Here is a 23,788-nt window from a genome sequence, read left to right as displayed (position 1 = left end):
CGGCTGGTGACACCCAATGTGACCTGTGACCAGACAGCTGTTGCTTAAAAGCGAATCCCTTCCTGCAGACTCCAATCAGGAATGATGTTTTCATTCATTCATTCTCTCTTTCTTCACAGATCTAAATTGAAATATTTCAATATCCTAGATATGTAGAAACTGCACATATACTACACTATATATAGATACACTTCGCAGCATTTTCATAAATAAGGATAATAGAAATAGAAAAAAACTCCATACAAGATAAAAAAAATGTAATCTAATATATTAATCAGATCTGTATCTGTTAGACACTATAAGATTAAAAATGCACCATTTTAAAAAATAATATAAAACTATACTCTTACACACATGATATACATATATACAAAACATGTGTGCACACTGCAAATATATACATGAGAGGACCGAGTGTCATTTGGGTCGAGGGACGCTGCCCTCAAGAGTCTAATGGCCAGGGGGTTCACCGGGCGTCCTGGTTCGTAGGACAGTCCAAATCAGGGGTCGATTGCTGTCCAGATGTTGACGGCTCCGGTGAACCCGCTGCGTGTTGTTAGACTGTGAGGAAACCAGAGAACCACTGAGACACGGGGGAGAACCTGCAAACAAAAGCTCCCTCCGTCAGAATCGAATCTGAGACCTCATTGCTGCGAGGCGGTGCCAGTCCAAAAGGTTTTAGGCACTAGATCAAACAGTCCTACACAAACTTTCTCCCGATGTCTCAACCTGGCTACAACATACTATGGAGACTTAGGAGAAGTTTATAAAAGTAAGGAAAGACTCCGACTCCTTAGATATATAGATAATAAATCTAAAAGGAAAGCATGAAGATGTGATAAGATTTATCAATAAGAATACATGTGAGTATGTGTTTATATGTCCTCTTATGTGACATGTACCCAGTGGGATCAATGTCGAGTGTTTAAATTGATGTTGTAACACTGCAATTTTCCACTCGGGGATAGTTGAGTATTCTATCTATGAAGATTTGAGCCAAATATCTTCCTCTGAATGGAGAGGACAGAGGGACAAGGGCATAGCAGGACACAGATGTGGGACAATGTCTCTTACCATCCCAAGAGTAGTTCAAAAAAAAGGACATTTATTTGGTGTTTCAGTGCATCCGGACATGTATAGATGTGAAAGAGCAAACAAATTACACTTGAGCCCTTTTTTTCAACAACCACTAACTGTGAATGCAAGAGACAGGACATGAGGACATAAGATGCTGGGTGGACAAAATGTCTGACGGGATATTTGACAAAAAGAAGTTCACAGCCTGTTTTGCCAAAGACAGACTCTAAGGAGGAAACTGTTATGTATCATAGTGGGAACATAATGAAAGGAAAGGAAAGTTGTGATGATGAGCTATGATGCCATACAGGGGAAAAGGACAGTGTATGATGTCACTGTGAACAGCTCTGTGACATCAATGAGTGCAGGGAAGGCTGTGGTGCTATAAAAGAAGCAAACAGTCAAGAAGAAGCAAACAGTCCTTATTGCACTTCACGTGTTAAAACTCCTCAAGCTTTTCGGTGTTCAGAAAGGGTTGTCAGGATTTTCGAGCCAACATGGCATTCAAGACTCTGCTGCTGCTGCTGCTGCTGATCGGTGTGCCGGGTTTGACAGCAAATGATGAATGTAAGTAAAGTCTAGATCAGATGAGTTTGTCCTGTTTTTTTGATTACTTTGCTCGTAACATCCCTGAATGAGATCTGAACACACCAGGATAAAGTCCGGTTTCGTGGCGTGAGCCACAGAAACGGACAGTAGCCGCAATAAATGCCTTTTTAGCAAAAAGCTGCGACACATAAAAAGCACCAATAATAACCTTATAAACTTGTGGTACTATTTAGGAAACTAGAAGCATTTTACGCAACAAAGATTCTGATCATTTGTAGACAAAATCCATCCTCCTTTCTTTCCTCAAAAAGAGTTCAATTATTCTGTCCTACAGATTATCGGTGCGCTTCAGCTCCAAGCACTCCCAGCAATACAATTTGCAGTGTGCCTCAGAGTCTGTGAGCCAGAGGTCATAGGGGTCATAGTTTGTGGCTCGAAAATGTCGGACAAATCCTCTTCCTGGCTGTGACGGGTTCGCTAGCTTAGGAGTTGCCCGACCTTTCTTTACTATGTCCAGCTTTTCTTCAAAACTCCATCTAGAAAATGGCTTTAACAATATATTAGCAACTAAATCCATTTCTTCTGCTCCTGCAGCCATTGTGAGTTGACAAAACCGATATTAAACAAACACAACTATATTTCTCTTCGCAGAATACAATAGTCCGCTCCCTGACTAGCTAATCAGAGGGTGTTAATACGCTGATGTAGCTGTAGCCTGCTAAAAGGCTTTTGTAATATTCCGTAGGAATATATTGTTGCCTTAACGTTGATGTCATAAGGTATATTGGTGCCTTCATGTTGATGTCATAAGGTTGATGCCTTAGTTTGATCCTTTAATGTTGAGCCTTTAATGTTGATGATATGTATACTATATAAGCGGTATCCTCCAACCGACATTGGGGCTTCTTCTTCTTATTCTCACTCTGGAACATGCTCTGCCATTAAAGCCTACACCCGTTCTAACATCCCAAGGATCGTTCTTGTACACACGGTACATTTCTCAAACCGAGAAACATTACAGCTTTGATGTCGCCAACTCAAAATTGCTTAAATGCAACATGGGGAAAAGCGATGAAGGAGATGACAGACCATTTGGAATTATTTAATATCTATATATTATATATTTGCAATATATTAAGTATTCATGGACAAAATATAATTAACATCTGTGATTCAAATACTTTTTTAGGCCAGCAGAGAAGACCTTGCAGGCCCTGGCGGCCCACCACTGTTTAAAACACTAGACAGAGATGCCAAAAGGGCCAAAAAAAAAGACACCCAAGACACTCAAAGACGGTGAAACCATGATGTCACATAGAATACCAGCCAAATGATAATGAAGCTCTGTGATCCCACCAGGGAGCAAACTTAAGAACCTCTCGCTGGAACGCTTTCTTTAAAAGGTATAAAAGTTGGAGGTACTGAAAGCTGCTGGCTGTGATGACAGTGACCCACTGATCACATTAATTCATTCATTCGTTCGTTCTCTACTGCTTATGTTGGATCCCAGCATTCATTGGGCAAGAGGCCGAGTTCACAGGTCGACACAGGGCCACATAAAGACATACAACCACTCCCTCTCTCACTCACTTATCTGGGCAATTTAGTGTCTCCAATGACCTTACTGCATGTTCTCAGAGGAAATTGGAGAACCCAGGGGAAACCCATGCAGACACGGGGAGAACACCAAACCAAAATACAAGAAAGACCTTCAGTCGATATCAAACAGGAACGCTATCCACTGCTCCATCATGTCACCACTTATCTAAAATATCAAATGCCAATCCGATTTTTTTTCTAATTTCGATCAAACAAAACAAAAAAAAACAAAGCAAGGTATTCTTCGATTTTAGCTGATTTTAGCTAATCAGTGTTGTCAGCTAGGGTGAAGATGTGTGATTAAAACAGCCAAAAAAAATGGCTGAAAGTCAAGTAGAATCATTTTAAAATTCGCACACTTTAAGCATTTGATTTCTAGTGCACAAGCGTTTTACTACCTGTCAGTCATTTGACAAATACTTTAACTTTGTTCCTTGTAAGATTGCGGGCATCGACCCCTGTTCGACCTCGACACTCGGATTGCTGGGGGCAGCGAGAGCCTCTTGGGACAGTATCCGTGGCACACCAGCATCCACCTGTTTGGAACCTATCGGTGCGGCGGCACCATCATCAGCCCCTTCTGGGTCGTCACTGCGATACATTGCATGCGCCATTTTCTGTGAGTATAATTGAACTCTGCACTGAACTGTTACAGACTTGCAGGTCACATTTCCCACGTAACTCACAGTGATGGAAACACAATCACATTTTAACTCCCAAAGCAAGAAGACAAACTAATACAAAGCCTTGGATTTGGACATTGCATAACCAATTGTCTCACATGGACCCGACGCTAACTCCTTTCAGAGTACAAAGTATCACAAAGTGGGTCTGAATTTACTTTTGCAAACATAACAATGGAGGTTTAGGTTTAAGCTGAAATGTCCAGGATCCGACGAATCCTGCCATGTGCCTCCATAGAGGACAGTTAATATTACAGAAGCTGTGAAAAATGCTAATCGGACTATTCTTCATTTCCCCTAAATTGGAGTGTTTACATACAGCCTTCATGTCGCACATTTCTACAAGAATCAAGTATCCTTTCACGAGCTACGAGTTGTCAGTGCTGTTAGGATCTCGTGTTGATAATTGTAAATAAAATTTGATGCACCGTGATTTTTGTCCAGTATTCTTAAGGACTCTCACTTCAGCGTGGTGGCGGGAGTTACCGAGCATCCCTCCAGTGGACCTCACAGCCAGTTTCGCCGTGTCGAGAAAATAATCGGGCATGAGTCCTACAAGAGCGATTCATTTGAGCACGACATTGCACTGCTGAGACTTGTGTCCCCCTTGAACTTCACTGACTACGTGCAACCCCTCTGCCTTCCTACAAATGTCAAACACGAGCAAGATCTCGGCTTACACAATTGTCTCATCAGCGGATTTGGAGCAACATTTTTTGGAGGTTGGTAAAATCACTCAATGATTACACAGAAATGGGAACGGGGGAGAGATGGCCGGTCATAATGTGGTGCAACATTGGACAACTGAATCACCAAGAAGCATTTCAGTACGGTGCCCATTGCTATCCATGACAAGAAGTACATGAAACTAAAAAAACTGTAATGACAGCTCATCTGGGGCAGGCAAAAAGCCAAATACTGGACAAAATAGTAGTTTCCTCTTCTTTTGGCTTTTCCCTAGAGGGGTCGCCACAAGGAATCAACTTTCTCCATCTAACCCTATTCTTTGTATCCTTCTCTCTCACACCAACTACCTTCATATCCTCTCACTATGTCCATAAATCTTCTCTGTGGTCTTCCTCTAGACCTCCTGCCTGGCAGCTCCAATTCCAGCATCCGTATACCAATATATTCACTATCTGCACATGATCGAACCATCTCAGTCTGGCTTCTCTGACCTCTCCGAAACATCTAAAATCTGCTGTTCCTCTGATGGACTCATTCCTGATCCTATCCATCCTGGTCACCCCCAAAGGGAACCTAAACATCTTCATCTCTGCAACCTCTAGCTCTGCCTCCTGTCTTTACGTCATTGTAACAGTTTCTAGTCCATACAGCATCGCTGGTCTCACCGCTGTCTTGTACACCTTTCCTGTCATTTTGGCCGATAGTCTTCTATCACATTGTACCCCTGACACTTTTCTCCACTCATACCAACCTGTTTGAACCCATCTCTTCACCACTTTTCCACACTCTCTGTTGCTCTGGACTGTTGACCCCAAGTACCTGAAATCCTCCAGCTTCTTGATCTCCACTCCCTGTAGCCTCACTGTCTGTTCTCTTCAGTCCTCTCAGTATCCCACTTCTTCTTTGCTAACCACTTCCTCTGTATATACTCGCACTTCCTCATTCTACGACCAAGTCACCAAGTCTCTACTTTCCTTCCAGATGACACACCAAGCACACTCCTACCTGTCTCCCTGGTAACACTAGCTGTTGTTGTCCAATCATCTGGAAGCTCTCCCTGACCACCCAGAATCAACTCTGTCCTGAAAACCATTAAACACTCCTCCCTTTTCAGCCTCCACCTCTGAGTCCTCTGCTCTGCCTTTGTCCTCTTGGTCTTCCTTTTACACCAGTCATCCCACAAACCACCATCCTATGCTGTCTGGCTACACTCTCACCTACCACTACTTTGCAGTCACTGATCTCTCTCAGGTTACCTCGTCTATACAGGATGTAGTCTACCTGCGTGCTCCTACCTCCGCTCTTATAAGTTACCCTATGTTCCTGAATTTTCTGGAGAAAGGTGTTCACTACAGCCATTTCCATCCTTTTTGCAAAATCTACCACCATCTGCCCCTCTGCATTCCTATCCTGTATACCAAATCTGCCCATCACTTCTTTATCCCCTCTATTGCCTTCACCAACATGTCCATTGAAGTCTGCACCAATGACCACTCTCTCATTTATGGGGATATTCTTCATCACTTCATCTACCTCATTCCAGAACTACTATTCTTCAAATACACATCCCACATGCAGGGCATAGCCACTAACAACATTGAGCATCACACCTTCAATTACCAGTTACAGACTGGTTGTCAGTCTATCTGAGATTCTTTTGACCTTCAGAACATTCCTAACAAATTCTTCCTTCAAGAGAACTCCTACTCCATTTCTTTTCTTGTCAATACCATGATAGTTCAACTTAAAGCCTGCTCCTAAGCGTCTCGCCTCACTACCTTTCCACCTCGTCTTCTGGACACACATTATATCCACCTTCCTTCTCTGCATCATGGTGACCAACTCTCTACCTTTTCCTGTCATAGTCCCGATGTTAAAAGTCCCTACTCTCAGTCCCAGGCTTTTTCCTTTCCTCCTCTCTCTCTGCTTCCAAACACACCCTCCTCCCCTTCTTCTTCGACCCGCAGTAGCCAAATTTCCTACCGGTACCATGTAGGTCATCAGTACCAATGGCAGTCGTATGATCTGGTTATTATGGTTGACTTGCATGTTTGGTTTTGGCAAAAGTTCTATGCCGGATGCCCTTCCTGACGCAACCCTCTGGATTTATCCAGGCTTGGGACCAGCTCAGGGAGACACTGCTCCGTGGCCCCCCAAGGTAGGCTCGGGGACACACGGGCCAGTGCCGCCCTGAGGCTGCATTTGTCCAAAATAGTAGTGTAATGTGTGTATGCGAGACAACCAAAACTATACCAGACCGGATCGGTCGCGGACCGGGTTAACAACGACCGCCATTGGTACTGATGACCTACAGGGTACTAATGGAAATTGGGCTACTGTGGGTCGAAGAACAAGAACAAGAAGAAGAGGAGTGCGTGTTCGGAAACAGAGAGAGAGGAGGAAAGGAAAGAGTCTGGGACTGAGAGTAGGGACTTTGAATGTTGGGACTATGACAGGAAAAGGTAGAGAGTTGGTCGACATGATGCAGAGAAGGAAGGTGGATATACTGTGTGTCCAGGAGACCAGGTGGAAAGGTAGTAAGGCTAGAAGCTTAGGAGCAGGCTTTAAGTTGTACTATTATGGTACTGACAAGAAGAGAAATGGAGTAGGAGTTATCTTGAAGGAGGAGTTTGTTAGAAACGTCCTAGAGGTGAAAAGAATGTCAGATAGACTTATGAGTCTGAAACTGGAAATTGAAGGTGTGATGCTCAATGTTGTTAGCGGCTATGCCCCGCAGGTGGGATGTGAATCTGAAGAGAAGGGGAAGTTCTGGAATGAGTTGGATGAAGTGATGCAGAATATTCCCAGAAATGAGAGAGTGGTCATTGGTGCAGACTTCAATGGACATGCTGGTGAAGGCAATAGAGGGGATGAAGAAGTGATGGGCAGATTTGGTATCCAGGATAGGAATTCAGAGGGACAGATGGTGGTAGATTTTGCAAAAAGGATGGAAATGGCTGTAGTGAACACCTTTTTCCAGAAAAAACAGGAACATAGGGTAACTTATAAAAGTGGAGGTAGGAGCACGCAGGTAGACTACATCTTGTATAGACGGGGTAACCTGAAAGAGATCAGTGACTGCAAAGTAGTTGTAGGTGAGAGTGTAGCCAGACAGCATAGGATGGTGGTCTGTAGGATGACTCTGGTGACAAGGAAGATGAAGAGGACAAAGGCAGAGCAGAGGACAAAATGGTGGAAGCTGAAAAGGGAGGAGTGTTGCATGGTTTTCAGGGAGGAGTTGAGAAAGGGTCTGGGTGGTCAGGGAGAGCTTCCAGATGATTGGACAACAACAGCTAGTGTTATCAGGGAGACAGGTAGAAGAGTACTTGGTGTGTCATCTGGAAGGAAAGTAGATAAGGAGACTTGGTGGTGGAATGAGGAAGTGCAGGAGTGTATACAGAGAAAGCGGTTAGCGAAGAAGAAGTGGGATACTGAGAGGACTGAAGAGAACAGACAGGAGGACAGGGAGATGCGGCGAAAGGTAAAGATAGAGGTAGCAAAGGCAAAACAAAGGGCTTATGATGACTTGTATGCTCGGTTGGATAGTAAGGAGGGTGAGAATGATCTATACAGGTTGGCGAAACAGAGAGATAAAGATGGAAAGGATGGAACAGGTCCGGGTGATAAAGGACAGAGAGGGAAATGTATTGACAGATGCTAGAAGAGTGACGGGAAGATGGAAAGAGTACTTTGAAGAGCTGATGAATGTGGAAAATGAAAGAGAGGCAAGGGTAGAAGAGGTGATTATTGTAGACCACAAAGTAGCAAAAATTAGTAAAAGTGAAGTGAGGAAGGCATTGAAGAGGATGAAGAGTGGAAAAGCAGTTGGTCCTGATGATATACCTGTGGGGTGTGGAAGTGTCTAGGAGAGGCAGCGGTAGATTTTCTGACTAGATTATTCAACAGGATCTTAGAGAGTGAGAAGATGCCTGAAGAATGGAGACAAAGTGTGATGGTGCCTATTTTTAAGAATAAAGGGGATGTGCAGAATTGTGGCAACTACAGAGGGATAAAGTTGATGAGCCATACAATGAAGTTATGGGAAAGAGTAGTGGAAACTAGACTGAGAGCAGAAGTCAGCATTTGTGAACAGCAGTATGGCTTCATGCCTAGAAAGAGTACTACAGATGCAGTATTTGCGTTGAGAATGATAATAGAAAAGTACAGAGAAGGCCAGAGGGAGCTGCATTGCGTTTTCGTAGACCTAGAAAAAGCATATGACAGGGTGCCAAGAGAGGAGCTCTGGTATTGTATGAGGAAGTCTGGAGTGGCAGAGAAATATGTTAGACTGGTGCAGGACATGTATGCTAGCTGTGAGACACTGGTACGGTGTGCTGTAGGGGTAACCGAGAAGTTCAAGGTGGAGGTGGGACTCCATCAGGGATCAGCTCTGAGCCCCTTCTTGTTCGCAATGGTGATGGATAGGCTGACAGATGAGGTTAGACAGGAATCCCCATGGACCATGATGTTTGCGGATGACATTGTGATCTGTAGTGAGAGCAGACAACAGGTAGAGGAAAATCTAGAGAGGTGGAGGTATGCTCTGGAAAGGAGAGGAATGAAAGTTAGTCGCAGCAAGACAGAATATATGTGTGTGAACGAGAGGAACTCGGGTGGAGCGGTGAGGCTACAGGGAGTGGAGATCAAGAAGCTGGAGGAGTTCAGGTACTTAGGGTCAACAGTCCAGAGCAACGGAGAGTGCGGAAAAGAGATGAAGAGACGGGTCCAAGCAGGTTGGAATGGGTGGAGAAAAGTGTCAGGGGTACTATGTGATAGAAGACTATCGGCCAGAATAAAAGGAAAGGTGTACAAGACAGTGGTGAGACCAGCGATGATGTATGGACTAGAAACTGTTCCAATGACCAAAAGACAGCAGACAGAACTAGAGGTTGCAGAGATGAAGATGTTGAGGTTCTCTTTGGGAGTGACCAGGATGGATAGGATCAGGAATGAGTCTATCAGAGGGACGGCACATGTTCGATGTTTTGGAGAGAAGGTCAGAGAAGCCAGACTGAGATGGTTCGGTCATGTACAGAGAAGAGATAGTGAATATATTGGTAGACGGATGCTGGAAATGGAGCTGCCAGGCAATAGGTCTCGAGGAAGACCAAAGAGAAGATTTATGGACGTAGTGAGAGAGGATATGAAGGGAGCTGGTGTGAGAGAGGAAGATACAGAGAATAGGGTTAGATGGAGAAGGTTGACTCGCTGTGGCGACCCCTGACGGGAAAAGCCGAAAGAAGAAGACGAAGAAGTAGTGTAATGTGTGTAATTACGCACAGCTTGTGCCAGAAAGGGTATGATATGATATATGATATCTAATATAATACAATGTAATATAATTATTCTTGTTGAAATCTTCTTGTCTTGGCAACTGGACATGAATTTCTTCACATGAAGACGTTTCAGCCCTCACCCCTTCTTCAGTTCCAGTGGCCCGAGGGGAGTGTAAATGTATAACAAATGTATAACAAGAGAGTGTTTGTATAACAAATGTAACAAATGTATAACATTATACTGGGATCAATACCGAGATGGATTTGCACCAGCCCCATCTACACCTTCCAAACAACCAGGAAAGACCCACCACCAGAACCAGCCCCCGGTAACGTCCACATGAGCCTCAGTTCATGTGATCCAACAGGTTTCACTCCTCGGTTTAGCTTTACCTATTCACACTCCAATCCAGAAACCCCACAGTGTCGCTCTTTTGTTCCAACAGATGACACCTCCATTAGCATAACAACCTAACAACCCCCCTTACACCTGGTTTCTGCGGATCAACTCTTCCATTTACACAAGAGGCTACCATAACCTAGAGCCGCCTAAAACACAGGCCGTTTTTTTGGGAAACTCCCCACAGGTCATTTGAATTGAAGAAGCCTCTTGTGTGAGAGCTGAAACATCTTCCAGTGAAGAAATTCAGTTCAAGTTGCTAAGACAAGAAGACTTTGACAAGAATTCACCATGGCTTGGATGACCATGAACCTACACAGGCAAATATTACATATATATATTATAAATACATACATAAATGTGATCTACTATAGCTCGAGAAGAAAAAATACTTTGGCTCTTTTAAAACATGGCAAAGCTAGACTCTTTACTGTCAAAACACCACTTGGAGCGCTCTTTCAAAACACAACACTTCCTCACAAACCAATGAATTTGACCTATTTTCAAAACGTCAAAATGTTTAAGAACAACCATAAAACCATAGGATTCATTCACACCTGCCCTTCATGATCCATATAGGTACGTAAACACTGCGATTTACACGATCCTAGTGACTAGTAAGGCTCAATATTAAAATTGTCATCGTACTTGAATTGTTGCATCTTTCTTACAGGTAGAAACATTCAACAATTGAAGGGAGGGAATGTGGTGCTCTTCACCCATGAAAAATGTAACCGCGTCAACTGGTACAACTACCGTATCACTGAAAACATGATTTGTGCTGGAGTTGAATCCGGAGCCGTTGATACTTGTCAGGTGATGATTCTTGTACATTCTTACCCTTTTCTGTAGGCTGTGTAGTGCTCATGATGTGGCTGCTGTGTATGTTTCAGGGTGACAGCGGGGGTCCGCTGGCGTGCTATTCATCAGTGGACCACCGGTACTATCTGATAGGAGTGACAAGTTTTGGGGATGGATGCGCGATACCTCGCAAACCCGGCGTGTACACTCGGACCAGCCGCTACGCAGACTGGCTGACAGATAAGATGGCACCATATGAGAAGATGGTGGAGGAAGGTGATGAAACCCCAGAAAATGATGAGTGATTGGCCATTTGGTCTGAATCAAACTGACAGTGAAATTGGGTTTGCCATATCTGCCGCACAAAAACTGGACATTGGACTCGCCCTCCTGGTGCTAAGCACAGCTGTGATGCACTTCTAACGCAACAGCTATGCATACATGTTTTGCTTACTGTTGAAGTTGTTGTTGGAGTTTTAGAGTTGGTGTCCACCATGTTCCACCATGTCAGTTTTTCAAGTTTCAGTTCGAGAATGTTAGGATAATGAAGCTTTCATTTCTGCAAAGGCAAAAAAAAACCCTTACTGTCATTTAAACCAAACAATAAAAATGCATACAGAAGAGCTTACTGTTTTTTTTTTTCGAAATCCCGGTTCAAGCCATCCATTGAGGAAGGGGAAGGAGTGGAGCTGTAGAGTTCGCTGCATGTAGAAACTGGTCCTGAAGCCAGGCTAGAAGATGACAATTTTGCCATAACAGGATACCAATGTTTTGCATTAACCTGCCATACAAGTCACAAAATGAGTTATGTGAACTGAAAAATGATTGGAAACAGGTTAGATACATATACACATTCTTTAGATACATGGATTTTGGCTTTTATATGAAAATATGAATCCTTTTTCCATTTATGCAAATCAACTATAATAACCAGATTATACTGGCTCGGTCGAGGACCGGGTTAACAACAACCGCCATTGGTACTGATGGTACTGACAGGGTACCGGTGGAAATTGGGCTACTGTGGGTCGGAGAAGAAGAGGAGGGTGCGTTGGAAGCAGAGAGAGAGGAGGAAAGTCTGGGACTGAGAGTGGGGACTTTGAATTTCTGAACTATGACAGGAAAAGGTAAGAGTTGGTCAACATTATGCAGAGAAGGAAGGTGGATATACTGTGTGTCCAGGAGACCAGGTAGAAAGGTAGTAAGGCTAGAAGCTCCGGATCAGGCTTGAAGCTGCACTCCTGTGGTACTGACAAGAGACGCACACATGCACACACACACACACACAGCTGTGTTCGGCTGGTGACACCCAATGTGACCTGTGACCAGACAGCTGTTGCTTAAAAGCGAATCCCTTCCTGCAGACTCCAATCAGGAATGACGTTTTCATTCATTCATTCTCTTTCTTCACAGATCTAAATTGAAATATATCAATATCCTAGATATGCAGAAACTGCACATATACTATACTATATATACACTCGGCAGCATTTTCATAAATAAGGATAATAGAAATAGAAAAAACTCAAGTTAAAAAAAAATGTAATCTAATATATTCATCAGATCTGTATCTGTTAGACATAAGATTAAAAATGCACCATCTTAACAAATAATATATAAACTATACTCTATTTATTTACACACATGATATACATACACTCACCGGCCACTTTATAAGGTACACCTGTCCAACTGCTTGTTAACACTTAATTTCTAAACAGCCAATCACATGGCGGCAACTCAGTGCATTTAGGCATGTAGACATGGTCAAGACAATCTCCTGCAGTTCAAACCGAGCATCAGTCTGGGGAAGAAAGGTGATTTGAGTGACTTTGAACGCGGCATGGTTGTTGGTGCCAGAAGGGCTGGTCTGAGTATTTCAGAAACTTCTGATCTACTGGGATTTTCACGCACAACCATCTCTAGGGTTTACAGAGAATGGTCCGAAAAAGAAAAAATATCCAGTGAGCGGCAGTTCTGTGGGCGGAAATGCCTTGTCGATGCCAGAGGTCAGAGGAGAATGGCCGGACTGGTTCGAGCTGATAGAAAGGCAGCAGTGACTCAAATAACCACCCGTTACAACCAAGGTAGGCAGAAGAGCATCTCTGAACGCACAGTACGTCGAACTTTCAGGCAGATGGGCTACAGCAGCAGAAGACCACGCCGGGTGCCACTCCTTTCAGCTAAGAACAGGAAACTGAGGCTACAATTTGCACAAGCTCATTGAAATTGGACAATAGAGGATTGGAAAAACGTCGCCTGGTCTGATGAGTCTCGATTTCTGCCGCGACATTCGTATGTTAGGGTCAGAATTTGGTGTCAACAACATGAAAGCATGGATCCATCCAGCCTTGTGTCAACGGTTCAGGCTGGTGGTGGTGGTGTAATGGTGTGGGGAATATTTTCTTGGCACTCTTTGGGCCCCTTGGTACCAATTGAGCATCGTTGCAACGCCACAGCCTCCCTGAGTATTGTTGCTGACCATGTCCATCACTTTATGACCACAATGTACCCAACTTCTGATGGCTACTTTCAGCAGGATAATGCGCCATGTCATAAAGCTGGAATCATCTCAGACTGGTTTCTTGAACATGACAATGAGTTCACTGTACTCAAATGGTCTCCGCACTCACCAGATCTCAATCCAATAGAGCATCTTTGGGATGTGGTGGAACGGGAGATTCGCATCATGGATGTGCAGCCGACAAATCTGCGCCAACTGTGTGATGCCATCATGTCAATATGGACCAAACTCTCTGAGGAATGCTTCCAGCACCTTGTAGAATCTATGCCACGAAGAATTGAGGCAGTTCTGAAGGCAAAAGGGGGTCCGACCCGTTACTAGCATGGTGTACCTAATAAAGTGTCCAGTGAGTGTATATACAAAACATGCGTGCACACTGCAAATATATACATGAGAGGGCCGAGTGTCATTTGGGTCGAGGGACACTGCCCTCAAGAGTCTAATGGCCGGGGGGTTCAACGGGCGTCCTGGTTCGGAAGACGGTCCAAATCAGGGGTCGATCGCTGTCCAGATGTTGACGGCTCCAGTGAACCCGCTGCGTGTTGTTAGACTGTGAGGAAACCAGAGAACCACTGAGACACGGGGGAGAACCTGCAAACAAAAGCTCCCTCCGTCAGAATCGAATCTGAGACCTCATTGCTGCAAGGCGGTGCCAGTCCAAAAGGTTTTAGGCACTAGATCAAACAGTCCTACACAAACTTTCTCCCGATGTCTCAACATGGCTACAACATACTATGGAGACTTAGGAGAAGTTCATAAAAGTAAGGAAAGACTCCGACTCCTAAGACATATTGATAATAAATCTAAAAGGAAAGCATGAAGATATGATAAGATTTATCAATAAGAATACATGTGAGTATGTGTCTACATATCATCTTATGTTGTAACAATGCAATGTTCCACTCAGGAATAATTAAGAATTCTATTTATCTATGAAGATCAAGCCAAATATCTGCGGACAGAGGGACAAGGGCATGGCATAACAGACAGATGTGGGACAATGTCTCTTACCATCCCAAGAGTAATTAAAAAAAAAAAAAAGGACATTTATTTGGTGCCTCAGTGCTTCCGGACATGTACAGATATGAAAGAGCAAACAAATTAACAAAAAAAAAATCGATGAAACGCAGAAACACTGGAGCCCTTTCTTTCAACAAGCACTAACTGGGAATCCAAGTGACAGGACATGAGGACATAAGATGCTGGGTGGACAAAATGTTTGACGGGATATTTGACAAAAAGAAGTTCACAGCCTGTTTTGCCAAAGACAGACTCTAAGGAGGAAACTGTTATGTATCATCGTGGGAACATAATGATAGGAAAGTTGTGATGATGAGCTATGATGCCATACAGGGGAAAAGGACAGTGTTTGATGTCACTGTGAACAGCGCTGTGATATCAATGAGTGCAGGGAAGGCTGTGGTGCTATAAAAGAAGCAAACACAAATCCTTATTGCACTTCACGTGTTAAAACTCCTCAAGCTTTTCGGTGTTCAGAAAGGGTTGTCAGGATTTTCGAGCCAACATGGCATTCAAGACTCTGCTGCTGCTGCTGCTGCTGATCGGTGTGCCGGGTTTGACAGCAAATGATGAATGTAAGTAAAGTCTAGATCAGATGAGTTTGTCCTGTTTTTTTGATTACTTTGCTCGTAACATCCCTGAATGAGATCTGAACACACCAGGATAAAGTCCGGTTTCGTGGCGTGAGCCACAAAAACGGACAGCAGCCGCAATAAATGCCTTTTTAGCAAACAGCTGCGACACATAAAAAGCACCAATAATAACCTTATAAACTTGTGGTACTATTTAGGAAACTAGAAGCATTTTACGCAACAAAGATTCTGATCATTTGTAGAAATAAATCCATCCTCCTTTCTTTCCTCAAAAAGAGTTCAATTATTCTGTCCTACAGATTATCGGTGCGCTTCAGCTCCAAGCACTCCCAGCAATACAATTTGCAGTGTACCTCAAGAGTCTTTGAGCCAGAGGTCATAGGGGTCATAGTTTGTGGCTCGAAAATGTTGGACAAATCCTTTTCCTGGCTGTGACGGGTTCGCTAGCTTAGGAGTTTCCCGACCAGGCCCTGACAGCCCACCACTGTTTAAAACACTAGACAGAGATGCCAAAAGGGCCAAAAAAAAAAAGACACCCAAGACACTCAAAGACGGTGAAACCATGATGTCACATAGAATACCAGCCAAATGATAATGAAGCTCTGTGATCCCACCAGGGAGCAAACTTAAGAACCTCTCGCTGGAACGCTTTCTTTAAAAGGTATAAAAGTTGGAGGTACTGAAAGCTGCTGGCTGTGATGACAGTGACCCACTGATCACATTAATTCATTCATTCGTTCGTTCTCTACTGCTTATGTTGGATCCCAGCATTCATTGGGCAAGAGGCCGAGTTCACAGGTCGACACAGGGCCACATAAAGACATACAACCACTCCCTCTCTCACTCACTTATCTGGGCAATTTAGTGTCTCCAATGACCTTACTGCATGTTCTCAGAGGAAATTGGAGAACCCAGGGGAAACCCATGCAGACACGGGGAGAACACCAAACCAAAATACAAGAAAGACCTTCAGTCGATATCAAACAGGAACGCTATCCACTGCTCCATCATGTCACCACTTATCTAAAATATCAAATGCCAATCCGATTTTTTTTCTAATTTCGATCAAACAAAACAAAACAAAACAAAGCAAGGTATTCTTCGATTTTAGCTGATTTTAGCTAATCAGTGTTGTCAGCTAGGGTGAAGATGTGTGATTAAAACAGCCAAAAAAAATGGCTGAAAGTCAAGTAGAATCATTTTAAAATCTGTATACTTTAAGCATTTTATTTTTAGTGCACTAGCGTTTTACTACCTGTCAGTCATTTGACAAATACCCTTTGTTCCTTGTTAGATTGCGGGCATCGACCCCTGTTCGGCGTCGACACTCGGATTGTGGGGGGCAGCGAGAGCCTCTTGGGACAGTATCCGTGGCAGACCAGCGTCCACCTGGCTGGCAAGCATATATGTGGCGGCACCATCATCAACCCCTTCTGGGTCGTCACTGCGATGCATTGCAGGCGCAAACACCAGTGAGTACAATTGAACTCTGCACTGAACTGTTACAGACTTGCAGGTCACATTTCCCACGTAACTCACAGTGATGGAAACACAATCACATCTTAACTCCCAAAGCGAGAAGACAAACTAATACAAAGCCTTGGATTTGGACATTGCATAACCAAATTGTCTCACATGGACCCAATGTTAACTTCTTTCAGAGTACAAAGTATCACAAAGTGGGTCTGAATTTACTTTTGCAAACAAATAGCAACGGAGGTTTAGGTTAAAGCTGAAATATCCAGGATTTGACGAATCCTGCCATGTGCCTCCATAGAGGACGGTTAATATTACAGAAGCTGTGAAAAATGCTAATAGGACTATTCTTCATTTCCCCTAAATTGGAGTGTTTACATACTGCCTTCATGTCACACATTTCTACAAGAATCAACTATGATCCTGTCACGAGCTACGAGTTGTCAGTGCTGTTAGAATCGCATGTTGATAATTGTAAATACAATTTGATTCACCGTGATTTTTGTCCAGTTATTTCAAGGACGTTCACTTCAGCGTGGTGGCGGGAGTTATCGAGCATTCCTTCCGTGGACTTCACCACCAGTTTCGTCGTGTCAAGAAAATAATCGGGCATGAGTCCTACACGCCGAGGCCAACTGAGCACGACATTGCACTGCTGAGACTTGTGTCCCCCTTGAACTTCACTGACTACGTGCAACCCCTCTGCCTTCCTACAAATGTCAAACACGAGCAAGATCTCGGCTTAAACAATTGTCTCATCAGCGGATTTGGAGCAACATTTTTTGGAGGTTGGTAAAATCACTCAATGATTACACAGAAATGGGAACGGGGGAGAGATGGTCGGTCATAATGTGGTGCAACATTGGACAACTGAACCACCAAGAAGCATTTCAGTACGGTGCCCATTGCTATCCATGACAAGAAGTACATGAAACTAAAAAAACTGTAATGACAGCTCATCTGGGGCAGGCAAAAAGCCAAATACTGGACAAAATAGTAGTTTCCTCTTCTTTTGGCTTTTCCCTAGAGGGGTCGCCACAAGGAATCAACTTTCTCCATCTAACCCTATTCTTTGTATCCTTCTCTCTCACACCAACTACCTTCATATCCTCTCACTATGTCCATAAATCTTCTCTGTGGTCTTCCTCTAGACCTCCTGCCTGGCAGCTCCAATTCCAGCATCCGTATACCAATATATTCACTATCTGCACATGATCGAACCATCTCAGTCTGGCTTCTCTGACCTTCTCTCCGAAACATCTAAAATCTGCTGTTCCTCTGATGGACTCATTCCTGATCCTATCCATCCTGGTCACCCCCAAAGGGAACCTAAACATCTTCATCTCTGCAACCTCTAGCTCTGCCTCCTGTCTTTTCGTCATTGTAACAGTTTCTAGTCCATACAGCATCGCTGGTCTCACCGCTGTCTTGGACACCTTTCCTGTCATTCTGGCCGATAGTCTTCTATCACATTGTACCCCTGACACTTTTCTCCACTCATACCAACCTGTTTGAACCCATCTCTTCACCACTTTTCCACACTCTCTGTTGCTCTGGACTGTTGACCCCAAGTACCTGAAATCCTCCAGCTTCTTGATCTCCACTCCCTGTAGCCTCACTGTCTGTTCTCTTCAGTCCTCTCAGTATCCCACTTCTTCTTTGCTAACCACTTCTCTGTATATACTCGCACTTCCTCATTCCACGACCAAGTCACCAAGTCTCTACTTTCCTTCCAGAGGACACACCAAGCATTCTCCTACCTGTCTCCCTGGTAACACTAGCTGTTGTTGTCCAATCATCTGGAAGCTCTCCCTGACCACCCGGAATCAACTCTGCCCTGAAAACCATTCAACACTCCTCCCTTTTCAGGTTCCACCACTGAGTACTCTCCTCTGCCTTTGTCCTCTTGGTCTTCCTTTTACACCAGTCATCCCACAAAACACCATCCTATGCTGTCTGGCTACACTCACCAAACCACTACCTTGCAGTCACTGATCTCTTTCAAGTTACCTCGTCTATACAAGATGTAGTCTACCTGCGTGCTCCTACCTCCGCTCTTATAAGTTACCCTACGTTCCTGAATTTTCTGGAGAAAGGTGTTCACCACAGCCATTTCCATCCTTTTTGCAAAATCTACCACCATCTGCCCCTCTGCATTCCTATCCTGTATACCAAATCTGCCCATCACTTCTTCATCCCCTCTATTGCCTTCACCAACATGTCCATTGAAGTCTGCACCAATGACCACTCTCATTTATGGGGATATTCTTCATCACTTCATCTACCTCATTCCAGAACTACTTTTCTTCAAATACACATCCCACATGCAGGGCATAGCCACTAACAACATTGAGCATCACACCTTCAATTACCAGTTACAGACTGGTTGTCAGTCTATCTGAGATTCTTTTGATCTTCAGAACATTCCTAACAAACTCGTCCTTAAAGAGAACTCCTACTCCATTTCGTTTCTGGTCAATACCATGATAGTTCAACTTAAAGCCTGCTCCTAAGCGTCTCGCCTCGCTACCTTTCCACCTCGTCTTCTGGACTCACAATATATCCACCTTCCTTCTCTGCGTCATGGTGACCAACTCTCTACCTTTTCCTGTCATAGTCCCGATGTTAAAAGTCCCTACTCTCAGCCCCAGGCTTTTTCCTTTCCTCCTCCCTCTCTGCTTCCAAACACACCCTCCTCCCCTTCTTCTTCGACCCGCCGTAGCCAAATTTCCTACTGATACCCTGTAGGTCATCAGTACCAATGGCAGTCGTATGATCTGGTTATTATGGTTGACTCGCATGTTTGGTTTTGGCAAAAGTTCTACGCCGGATGCCCTTCCTGAACCCTCTGGGGTTCCTGCCGGAACCCTCTGGATTTATCCAGGCTTGGGACCAGCTCAGGGAGACACTGCTCCGTGCCCCCCCAAGGTAGGCTCGGGGAGACACGGGCCAGTGCCGCCCTGAGGCTGCATTTGTCCAAAATAGTAGTGTAATGTGTGTAATTACGCCCAAATCTAATATAATACAATGTAATATAATTATTCTTGTTGAAATCTTCTTGTCTTGGCAACTGGCCATGAATTTCTTCACATGAAGACGTTTCAGCCCTCATCCGAGAGGCTTCTCCAGTTCCAGTGGCCAAAGGGGAGTTTCCCAATAAAAGTGCCAGTGTTTTGGGCGGCTCTAGGTTATGGTGGCCTGTTGGGCGAATGGGAGAGTTGATCCACAGAACCAGGTGTAAGGGGGGTTTATAGGTTGTTATCCTAATGGAGGTGTCGTTTGTTGGAACAAAAGAGCGACTCTGTGGGATTACCTTGATTGGAGTGTGAATAGGTAAAGCTTAACAAAGGAGTGAACGTTACTGGGGGCTGGTTCTGGTGGCGGGTCTTTCCTGGTTGGTCTCTGACTCTTCTGGCCAGAATACGAACATTGCTGTCTTCAAATTATTGGCCCTTGTCCTTCAGGTGTAGGTGGACTGCAGAGTTCTGTCTCCAAGTGGTGGCTCTCTTGTGTTGGGCCATTTGTTTGTGAAGAGGTTGCTTGATCACCGATATAGACGTCATCACATCCCTCAATGCAAGTGACAGCATACACCACATCTTGTGCCTGGATGTTTTGTCCTTGGGGTGCACCAGTTTTTTGCCTCAGTGTTGGTCATCCTTAATTGGTCATCCAAGGGTGGTCATCCTTAATTGTGCAGCAAGTCCACTATGCCACTATGGGGGATACAGGTGAAGCCCATGGCGCATCCATGGTTTTGCTAGTAGATACCGCTGTTGAACTGGAAATAGGTGGACTGTAGACAAAGGTCCCGTAGGATGCAGATGTGATCCGTGGAGAGTTTTGTTCTGCTCCCTCGAGAGGAGTCAAAGAAGCCATATTAGTCAAAACAAAAAATCATCTCGGAACAGAGGAAAGAGCCTCACACACAACCTTTCACAAACGTATAACATTGTGCTGGGTTCAATACCTAGATGGATTTGCACCAGCCCCATCTACACCTTCCAAACAACCAGGAAAGACCCACCACCAGAACCAGCCCCCGGTAACGTCCACATGAGCCTCAGTTCATGTGATCCAACAGGTTTCACTCCTCGGTTTAGCTTTACCTATTCACACTCCAATCCAGAAACCCCAGTGTCGCTCTTTTGTTCCAACAGATGACACCTCCATTAGCATAACAACCTAACAACCCCCCTTACACCTGGTTTCTGCGGATCAACTCTCCCATTTACACAAGAGGCTACCATAACCTAGAGCCGCCTAAAACACAGGCCGTTTTTTTGGGAAACTCCCCACAGGTCATTTGAATTGAAGAAGCCTCTTGTGTGAGAGCTGAAACATCTTCCAGTGAAGAAATTCAGTTCAAGTTGCCAAGACAAGAAGACTTTGACAAGAATTCACCATGGCTTGGATGACCATGAACCTACACAGGCAATTATTACATTTATATATTATAAATACATACATAAATGTGACCTACTATAGCTCAAGAAGAAAAATGCTTTGGCCCTTTTAAAACATGGCAAAGCTAGACTCTTTACTGTCAAAACCCCACTTGGAGTGCTCTTTCAAAACAAAACACTTCCTCACAAACCAATGAATTTGACCTATTTTCAAAACGTCAAAATGTTAAAGAACAACCATAAAACCATAAGATTCATTCACACACCCTTCATGATCCAAATAGGTACGTAAACACTGCGATTTACAGGATCCTAGTGACTAGTAAGGCTCAATATTAAAATTGTCATCGTACTTAAATTTGTCGCATCTTTCTGCAGGTAAAAGCATTCCACAATTGAAGGGAGGGAAGGTGGTGCTCTTCTCCCGCAAAAAATGTAACCACGTCGACTGGCACCGCTACAGGATCACTGAAAACATGATTTGTGCTGGAGTTGAATCCGGAGCCATTGATACTTGTCAGGTGATGATTCTTGTACATGCTTACCCTTTTTCTGTAGGCTGTGTAGTGCTCATGATGTGGCTGCTGTGTATGTTTCAGGGTGACAGCGGGGGTCCGCTGGCATGCTATTCATCAGTGGACCACCGGTACTATCTGATAGGAGTGACAAGTTTTGGAGATGGATGCGGGAAACCTCGCAAACCCGGCGTGTACGCTCGGACCAGCCGCTACGCAGACTGGCTGACAGATAAGATGGCACCATATGAGGAGGACGAAGACGATGCAACCACAGATATGATGCCTGATTGGACATTTGATCCGGATGAAATTGACAGTGAAATTGGGTTTGCCATATCTGCTGCACAAAAACTGGACATTGGACTCGCCCTCCTGCTGCTAAGCACAGCTGTGATGCAGTTCTAACGCAACAGCTATGCGTCCATGTTTTGCCTTTAGTTGAAGTTGTTGTTAGCGGAATTTTAGAGTTTGTGTCAAAAGGCAAAACCCATGTTGATATAGTTCTACAATCACATTTTTGGTGTTGATTCACAGGTCCATTGTGCTGCTCCCATTCCTCTCATCTCTCACACCTTCAGGAAACATTTGACCTTCCCATATTTGGCATGATAGAACTGAAATGATCAAGGAACAAGGAACTCGAAGCCTTAAGTCTGAGGCCAGCAACCCTCGGCGAGACTGTACATCTGGGTCTCGATGTCCTGTGAGACCACCCAGTTTAACAAATGAAAAAGGGAGTCACACGGATCTCAAGACCAATGCAACTCCCAAGGATCCTGGTTTCTTTAGAAAAATTAAGACGAATTTATCACATGTAGGCGTTCCCCAGGTCAGACAGGTCAGACAGGAAAAATTTCAGTGCACAACAGAGGGTTTTTAACTCAAATTTGTAACCATTGAATGGGAAATCATTTAGCTTGGGACAAAAACCAGCACTTTGTTATTCAAAAAGTTCTTATGTACAGAAATGGACCCACAACTTCTACAATTTAAAACTTTTTTTTAGTGTGTATATCTTGCTGGTCAATGTGAGGTTTATTCATGTTCAAAAATATCTGCAAGGAAATATGATGTTGAGTGAACAGAGGTTCCACCATGTCAGTTTTTCAAGTTTAAGTTAGAGAATGTTTAGGATAATGAAGCTTTCTTTTCTGCAAAGGCAAAAAAAACCCTTACTGTCATTTAAATCAAACAATAAAAATGCATGGAGAAGAGCTCACTGTTTGTTTTTTTTTGAAATCCCGGTTCAAGCCATCCATTGAGGAAGGGGAAGGAGTGGAGCTGCAGTTCGCTGCATGTAGAAGCTGGTCCTGAAGCCAGGCTAGAAGATGACATTTTTGCCATAACAGGATACCAATGTTTTGCATTAACCTGCCACACACAAGTCACAAAATGAGTTATGTGAACTGAAAAATGATTGGAAACAGGTTAGATATATATACATATTAGAAACATGGATTTTGGCTTTCACATGAAAATATTATGAATCTCATTTCCATTTATTAGAAGACTTAAAACCTAAAATGGCCTAATTCAATTATGAGATGTCCTACCACCCATTCTCACAGTATTAGTACCCAAAACATCGTGCAATTCTGGAAAGAATCATTTATCTACCATGGCAAGTCCAAATGAAAGTAAAGTTAATGAAGTAATTATTTAAATTACAAAAATGATTTAGGACATTTTTAAAAGCGGGTAGAAGTCATGGTCAAAACTCAACCTGGTCGGTGCATCAGACTCAGTGCAGCATCTCTCAGTCAGGCTGCCGCCTGCTGGAGGGAGAACAGAACGATAAAGGAGACAAGGAACCCTGACAAAGCATTTTTTTATTTGACAGACACATCCAATGACAGTGTGAGTGTTTTGTCAAGTAAGACATGTTACAAGTCCTCACATCACTGACTTGTCCGTAGTGATTTTTTCTTCTTTTTTTTTCTGCAGCTCGGCGATGCATAGTGAACACACTGTTGTTGAGGTATACATTGTGGGCCCTTGAGGTTTGTTTTTTTTTGTGTGAAAATCCTCATTTCGTTACCTCATGTGCACATGTACATGTTGTGCTTACAATAAGTTTGATGGTTTAAAAATGAATGCCATTCCCCAAAAATAAAACATCTTGAAACAAAATTGAAATAGGCGCTAAGAAACGGGGTTGAATCGCACTGCCCGTGTTAGG

General features: G+C 43.8%; 2 protein-coding genes across 2 annotated transcripts; both read left to right on the top strand.

The window, feature by feature from the left end:
• Positions 1–1,574: 1,574 nt before the first annotated feature.
• On the top strand, positions 1,575–11,377 carry LOC147214287 (transmembrane protease serine 3). Its single transcript, XM_086141118.1, has 5 exons — positions 1,575–1,644; positions 3,667–3,844; positions 4,353–4,630; positions 10,945–11,087; positions 11,165–11,377. Exons 1-5 carry the CDS (start codon positions 1,575–1,577, stop codon positions 11,375–11,377), a joined length of 882 nt encoding a protein of 293 aa, XP_085997244.1.
• Positions 11,378–15,121: 3,744 nt separating this feature from the next.
• Positions 15,122–22,014, top strand: LOC147214286 (transmembrane protease serine 3-like). Its single transcript, XM_086141117.1, has 5 exons — positions 15,122–15,191; positions 16,504–16,681; positions 17,196–17,473; positions 21,470–21,612; positions 21,691–22,014. Exons 1-5 carry the CDS (start codon positions 15,122–15,124, stop codon positions 22,012–22,014), a joined length of 993 nt encoding a protein of 330 aa, XP_085997243.1.
• The last annotated feature ends 1,774 nt before the right edge of the window (positions 22,015–23,788 follow it).

Source organism: Fistularia commersonii, chromosome 34, assembly GCF_037954325.1.
Source record: "Fistularia commersonii isolate RoL2024-O1a breed Wild chromosome 34, RoL_Fcom_v1.0, whole genome shotgun sequence".
NCBI classification, from domain to species: Eukaryota; Metazoa; Chordata; class Actinopteri; order Syngnathiformes; family Fistulariidae; genus Fistularia; species Fistularia commersonii.
Note: the sequence above shows the minus strand (reverse complement) of the source record. Positions and strands in the feature narration are given on the sequence as shown.